Here is a 7,798-nt window from a genome sequence, read left to right as displayed (position 1 = left end):
AAAGTATTTCGACACCATAAAAATTAAAATGATCCGAAAAATTTGAATTTTATTTATCAGTTAATCATCTTTTTATACGTCTTCGGAGAAAAATTCATATCGATTCTCTGAACGGTTAAGGAGAAATTAACTGACAAAGTAAGTGTTTTTACCAAAAAAAGTTTTCCAATTTTATTACTTTCATTGTCCTTGATAACTAGCGTTTTTCCTTCCTCCGAAAGCTAACGATTTTCGAAAAAATGTTTTAAATAAAAATTGTTAGTTTTTTTTATGAGAATCAACTTTATAATTTAAAGCGTTATTCTATATGTTACCTTTTAGAATCTAAATCTAGAATCCAATCTGATGTCAGAACATGATGTTCCCCATCAAATTCTGCAATTTTTGTTGAAGTTATTTTTTGATCGGCTAACTAAAAAACGAGCCACACATAACGAGGGTATAAAAAATCGAATCTATTTCATCTTTTACTATAGCCTAATAGTAGGAAATTTAATAATCATTCGGTATATATAGTGTTATATTAACAGGTACGTAGCAGGTACGCTATTCCTTTTAAGATTATTACTTTTAATTGAAAATATATGCTGTAGACGAAGATACATTTATATAAAAATATTAACCAAGCACCCCAAAAGGTTATTCTAAACTATCTATCAAATGTTTAAAATAAATATAATGTTGCATGGCTTAAAATAAATGCAGACATTTTAAGTAAGTACGAAAATAATTCATAGATCAAAAAACACCAAAAATATACAAAAAAGAACTAAATACTCTCTTTCTTTATCAAATTCAATGATTTTAAATGGACTCACGGTCTGAAAAAGTACCGCTTAAAAAAACTATTTTAGGCAATTTGTACATCATATCTGTAATAAAATTGCCTATAAATAAAAAGAAAGTAAATTATCACTTACATATATATTACTAGCTTTGAACCAACCACTTCGCTGGAAAACTTCAATTTTAAATACAAATATTAAGAGTGTCATAACCTTCACTTCATTTGCCCTCTCCCACCCCCTGGCCAAGATAGAACAAATTTTTGTTTAGAACTTCTAGCTTTAACCAATGCAGTCGAACAGTTTTTATAAAGATTCGTTAACTGGCCCTGGATTCCGAGATATAAATCATACGGCTCTCCACTACTAGTAGAATCCTCAACAAGGTTTTTAAGCTCTTATTGCAACTTATATGGTATTACGAACAATTTAATAGACTCGTGAACATTTTTGGACTATTTTTAACATATTTTTGTAAAAAAATTGCCTGTAATTAATTAATTTTTGGATAAAAATTCTCTATACCGTGTGTGTTTGAAGCATCTAGGGATAGAATTATGTCTGTAGTATGACTGAATACAGAATACATTCATTAAGTAATGCATCTAAAAGAGAGGTATTATATACATGCATTGGATTACTTGGAAGACACTTGGAGGTGGGAGTTATTTAGTTACAGATAACTAGTAAGCAACAAATTTCCCACTCTCTGCAGGCATACAACAGCTTGTTCTATCGTATCTGTTTATCGTATCTGTAGTCTTACTCTTTTAGATGCATTACTAAACGAATGTATTCTGTATTCAGTCATACTACAGACATAATTCTATCCCTAGATGCTTCAAACACACACGGTATATACATAATGTATAGACCTTGTTGAGGATATAAGATATAAACATCAAAATCCTTCAAAAATCAATACATTAAAAAACAAATTTTAATGCAAAACTTCGGTTTTTACCTATCGATAGTGTCGATTATCTGGCTAAGAATAGATTTTCCTCTTTACTAAATGATGTTGTTTATGGAATAAAATCAATAAAAACAAAGTAGGGAATAAGGATTTTAAACTTTAATAGTCATATTAATTACATAGAAAATAACAATACATTTTACATTAATATATTATTTTTTAGCAATTTCTAGAATAATCGAGTAGCTAAACTAAGCCATATGTTTCATGTAAACTTTGATTTGCACAGATAAACAAGAAAATAAAACGTGCGTAACAGTTTATAAAAATTTCTGTTGTATTTTAGGCAGTATATATTTGTCATGGTTTTACCAAACTACCAATTGAACTTTGAGAATAAAAATAATATAAAAAGATTGTCATCAGCAAAAATGCCTTGGAAGCGTCCAACTTTTAAAATGTTGAATTGGTAATTTAGAAAACGCATGTATTAAAAAAAAAAAAATACAAAATGCAGCACCTTGAAACCAGAAAAATCAAATTTAATATAGTATTGCTTTCAGGATTCTAGGCACTATTTGGTGCATAATTTTAAATTGTAACAAAAATTCTACAAGCTTATCAAGAATATTTATTGGAAGAGTTTATACAAAACACAAGTATGTTAATTCTCGAATAATTACAAGTACTGATTATTACAGATAGTACAGTCAAAAATTAAGGAAAACAAATTAAATCACACACTTTTTGCTAAAACGTGATGAAATGTGTTTCTTAGGTGCCACATATAATTCGTAAATCATGACTTAGTTGATGACGAATGATATTTGACACCTAAGAATCTATCAGGTTTTAGCAAAATGTGAGCGGTTTATTTAATTTTTTTAATTAATCGATTTTTGTAACAACTTTTACTGTAGTAAGATTGTATAGTACAGTTACTTGGTAAGTGATTCTGACTATTACTAATGTCAGATATTTCAGCGTTTTTGTCTAATGGTCACCCTATTCTACGTATGGCCTAAGCATCAGCCAGCCAGTTCATTAAATGTTGTATTAGACGCCACGATTGAATATCATTGAGGCCGCTAGTTGAATAGCGCTAACGAGCAGCGAATTTCTGCAGTAACTGTGTTAGTTGATATATTTTCACATAATATTCTCTATTTGGTTTGCTTGACATGAGTGTTTGACACTTCCGATTCCTCTTTAAGAATCTTACACTAATTTATAAACTCCTTGATTCGAAAATTATTGCCTGTTTTCTTGGAAATATATTTGTAAAATAAAGTTTTATTCATTATCACATCAACTAAGTTTAAATTTTCTGTTATCAAATTTAATTCCTAATTACTTTCTAGAAATTGAAACGATGTTAAGTTTAATAAAAAAAAAATTATACGAAATTCTCAATACTTGAAGCCAGTTTAAAATTTTGAGTTCAAGAATCGTTTTCACTCATCGAGTCAATTATTTCACAAATTAGAATTTTCGATAGTAGAAGTTATCTTTTCGACACTTGACCAAGTGACTGTATTATTTTATCGAACAAAATACTTTTTATCTGAGCTAAATTGAGCACCAAGTATTTGAAAATAATGGATGGAGAAGTGTAACTGGCAGTGAAGATTACGTTTTAAATCATAATTCGATTTTTCAAAATTCAAAAACGAAAATTTACAGACTTGTATTCAGTATTTACAACGATTTAATGGCAGAAAAAAGAACCAAAACTTTTTTATACACATTTTCAAAATATATAAACATAATTAGCACTTAGCATCATAAGAATTTTTTTCAATATATTTTCTTTTCAATAATCTACAAGTGGTTTCTTAATCGAGGAAGAATTACTTTCACGTTTACGTTCACGTTCAGAACTACGATAACGTCTTGAATCTCTTGAATCATTGGATTTTGATCGATCTCTACGTTTACGATGATACGATCGTGATTTTTCTTCATCGGAATAACGTCTTCTACGGTATTCTATAACAAAATTCAAGTGCATTTATTAAAAAAGAATCAGTAAAATATGATTTCTATTTGTTTGAAACAACTACGTTAAAATATTCCTCTCTAGCCTAACTTGGTAAGGGGTCCCATAGTTTTTATACGTAAAAAATTCCAAGAGAAATTCTGATATTGCAGAGAATTAAGCGATTATTACGCCGAATGAAGATGGATTTTAGATGGATTCTTCAGCTACAAATATCCACAAATTGGACTAAAGAGGATTAAAAAACCGTGATTCAAAAAAATAATTGATTACCTCTATCACGGGAACGCGATCTAGATCGATTTCTGTAACGATCACGATCCGAATCTCGATCACGACGTTCACGAGGTGATCTACGGCGTTCAACACTACGCCGTTCATTACGTCGATTACTTGGTGATCGTCTTGAAGATCGTGATTCAGTAGGTGAAACAGGCGACTTTGTTCGTACGTCATAATCTTCTTTTTGTCCTTCGGCTTCGCTGTCCGAATTCGAACTAGAACTATCGCCATAGTTTCTTAATTCACGTTGTCTAGAAAAACAAAAACTTGTTAATACTTTTAATCATATCAACAAAAAAAAAAGGTTAATTTTACCTTCGGCGTAATTTCAATGCCAATTCACGCATTTGATCATCTCTTTCACGAGCTTCTTGCTCTAATTTTTCATTGCGTAATTGTTGCGCTTTTTTATCAGCTTTATCTGTAATTCAAAAGTTTGGTAAGTGGTAAGTGGTCTGGGCTGTGGTAAGCAAATGAATCATGATCCATTTTTGATAGTAAAAGTTGTTCGTAGGAAAATTTAATGAACTTTTGTTAATTTATTAACATTGATTTATGAAGAATGACTTATCAAACAAAATTTCCAAAAAAAAGTGGAGCCGTGATTACTAGCCGACTGGCCGACTCTTGGAGTTATGGTCACCACAGTATTTAGCAACATAAGCTTAACTTTCGAGCATTGATACTAAGGTGACGATTATTACGCCATAGATCCTAGATAATAGACTAATAGTTTCTGTTCATTTTAAAATAAAGTGCATAAAAAAACTTACATTGCTTATTCAACAAAAGTTGCATCTTTCGTTTAAGGCGCTCTTGAGGTTTTAAATTTGACGAATGTCCTAGCTGCAAATAGCCGAACATTAGTAATATTCATTGGAAATATGTAAAAATAAAAAAAATTAAAATCAATATTATATATCATTTACAAAACTAGGATTGAAACATATTTAAAAACATTTTGTAATAACGATGAATATGTATGATTCTTACTGACTTTGGACGCAGCTCCAGATTTAGAATTAACTAACCCTGTCAACTTGCGATCGGAGGATGCCCTAAAATCAAACACAAATGAAAATTAAACTTCAAATTATGGACAAATACAAAAAGTATCTCAAAATATTATCATTATTTATTTCGGAATCGATTAAGTTTTTAGTTGAAAATGGACTTCTGGGTCAAATTCAGCGCCAGCACGTTCTGCTTCATAACACAGCCGCAATAACTTTTATGCAGGCAGGCAACTTTTGGATATCTATCACGTTAAAACTAATATGACTTTAATCCGAAAATTTAGATAATCACAAGTCCTTTTGAAACCGAGAAAGGAAATTTAGATGTGGTGTTTTGGGGGCATTTTCTTTTTTTAAAATCATTCACTATTAAAGTAACGAAATACGAAAACTTACTTATTGGCGGATTCTGTAACCGATTCAGAATCATCCTCACTCATTTCATCAAGTTCAGATGAACTCTTATCATCTTTTCGCCGACCATAATATCTAGGTAATGGTTTATTTAATGATTCCTGATCTACATCCATTGGTTTCGGACTAGGACTACGTTTTTTCGATTCAGATCGTCGTTCAATTGAACTACGTGTCGTTGTTGATGACGACGAACTACTAGTACTCGATGACGATGAACTTCGATTTGTTTTCAATTTACTACGTGATCTAGAACGACTACCTGATGAACTACTTGACGATTTCTTTTTACTTTTACGGTATGATACAGATCTAGATCGAGATCGCCGTTTATAGCGACGTCGACCATTAGATAAACTTCTAGATCGACGTCGTGATCGACTACGTGACCTAGATGAACTATGTCGCTGTTTTTTATCACGTGACCTTGATCGATAGCGTATTCTACGTTCACTGGATTTGGATTTGGAAGATGATGGTTTTGATGGACCTGCTTTCACTTTGTCTGCGTATGACAATGGTCGTGTTGGCACCGAAGGTGTATCATCCTCGCCTCCAAATGACGTTATGTAAGTGATTTCACCAGCATTCACAGGTGATACAGATTTCGATGTAGATCTTGAACGGCGTTCAATCAAAACCTCTTTATCAGGTTCTTTAGCCGCATAACTTGGAGGACTAATTACACGATTATGCAATCGTTTCTCTTGATGAGCACGACGTGCACGTCTTGATCTTCGTCCAGAAAATAAAGCCCGCTCTTCTTCCTCTTCACGAGCTGCACGTAAATTTTCAGCCTCTTCCATATCATTTGTAAGAAATGAATAAAAATCATTACCCGACATTCCAAAATTTTGGCCATATTTATTTAACTCATGTGCTTGAGACATTTCAATTTTTGAAACATCTATTGACAAATCAAAATCTACATCTCCATCCGATTCATCAGATTCCTCTTTTTGGCCCTCTTTGTACGTGGGCTGAGGATGACTTGACCCATCAGCATCGTCATAATTGAAACCAATAGCAGCACCTTGGCCTTTTTTCTTTTTACTAGCTTCTAAATCGGCTGTGTAGCCATACTGTTCTTCTAAATGTAATTGCCTTAAAAATTTCTCTTCGCTTAATCCCAAAAATGCATTTTGTACTAAAACACGATATCGTTCATAGTTACACTGACGTTCTTCAGCACTTTTATCTGGACTATCATTTGCACTATTATATGGAGCAATATAATCTAAATGAGCTCGAGCATCAAATCTGTCGATCATGTTATCAGTTTGACCTTGCCACGGCATCCTGTAAAATGTAAAAATCGTAAATTATTTTTAAACCAAATTATTATTAATGATTTTATGCTTACATTGTACTCGAACTTTCGGCAGCTGCAGCCACATTTGGATCTAAATGAATTTTGTATGCCCGTCCATGAAGTTGCATAAATTGTGTAGGGTCAGCTTTCTAAACAAATAATTTAAAGTTATAAATTTTGTTAAACTATAAAAATTTTAATAAAACACGATTTCTCAAAACAGATAGCTACTAATGCCGGTTTCCACTAAACGGTCAAACAAAAAAGAAAGACTGGTAATGTAAAAGCCATTACAGTTTCAGTTTTATTTTTCAATAAAAACTCAAAGTAGGTAGATTGTCCGTTTATAAATATCTATTTGTGTCGAAATTACTTTTAGTATTGGCAGCCCACTATATTTTACACTAGTAAACAAAATTTTAAAACCGTTTAACACGATTTCACATTATATAGCTTACAGTTTTATAGGTGGGAAATCTGAAAATTGTAAGTCATGTGTAATTTGTAAGCATGTGTAACAATTGTTATCCTATTAAGATTTATTCCATTACTAGCATTTTAAATCACTCTAAAGCTAAACATTCGTCGAGTTATTTTTGAAACAAGGAAATGAACAAACATGTTTATACAGATAGAAAATCAAATTCTTACAATTTTCTCATAAAAATCTCGCCGACGTTCTGCACGCCGCCGGTAATCAACCAGCATACCACGTATTTTACGCTCTTGTTTCCTAGCCTCATGCCACATTTTTTTGTAGTTTTACTTTCACTTGGTTCACAAATAAAATCTAAATACACAAACTTTACGGTTTTTACGTGATCATTTTATTAATAATTAAGTGTTTCATTTTTATTATGTAAACAATTTAACCAAATGTACGAAAAATTAATTAATTAACGTATGGTCATCGCCCAAATATATTTGTCATATTGCAAAATGTACGCAAAATCTATTTATTTTCACTTCATTAAGCTAACTGCAGTATGGCGTTCTAAGCAAAAGCTATTATTGTACTAACATTTTTTATCGACTTATGACGACTGTAGTGTTTGAATTAGATACTAAAAGATG

The 7,798-nt window shown here is 31.6% G+C and overlaps 1 protein-coding gene across 1 annotated transcript; it reads right to left on the bottom strand.

Moving 5' to 3' along the window:
* Window positions 1-1,948: 1,948 nt before the first annotated feature.
* Window positions 1,949-7,699, bottom strand: LOC123292142 (CLK4-associating serine/arginine rich protein). The gene is made up of 8 exons (XM_044872698.1): window positions 7,376-7,699; window positions 6,776-6,873; window positions 5,395-6,711; window positions 4,980-5,040; window positions 4,756-4,828; window positions 4,298-4,403; window positions 3,974-4,233; window positions 1,949-3,690 (listed from the first exon to the last, which is right to left on the bottom strand). Exons 1-8 carry the CDS (start codon window positions 7,472-7,474, stop codon window positions 3,515-3,517), a joined length of 2,190 nt encoding a protein of 729 aa, XP_044728633.1. The 5' UTR covers window positions 7,475-7,699; the 3' UTR covers window positions 1,949-3,514.
* Window positions 7,700-7,798: the final 99 nt, after the last annotated feature.

This window comes from Chrysoperla carnea, chromosome 2 (genome assembly GCF_905475395.1).
Source record: "Chrysoperla carnea chromosome 2, inChrCarn1.1, whole genome shotgun sequence".
Classification (NCBI taxonomy): domain Eukaryota; kingdom Metazoa; phylum Arthropoda; class Insecta; order Neuroptera; family Chrysopidae; genus Chrysoperla; species Chrysoperla carnea.
This window is presented reverse-complemented; position numbering and strand designations above follow the sequence as displayed.

Bases quoted from the DNA above. Each gene is read 5' to 3' on its own strand.
- LOC123292142 (XM_044872698.1), bottom strand. From the start codon at position 7,474: ATGTGGCATGAGGCTAGGAAACAAGAGCGTAAAATACGTGGTATGCTG. The intron at 6,874-7,375 runs GTAAGAATTTGA...TTATTTGTTTAG, and splicing joins GAGATTTTTATGAGAAAATT to AAAGCTGACCCTACACAATT. The intron at 5,041-5,394 runs GTAAGTTTTCGT...GTTTGATTTTAG, and splicing joins GTTACAGAATCCGCCAATAA to GGCATCCTCCGATCGCAAGT.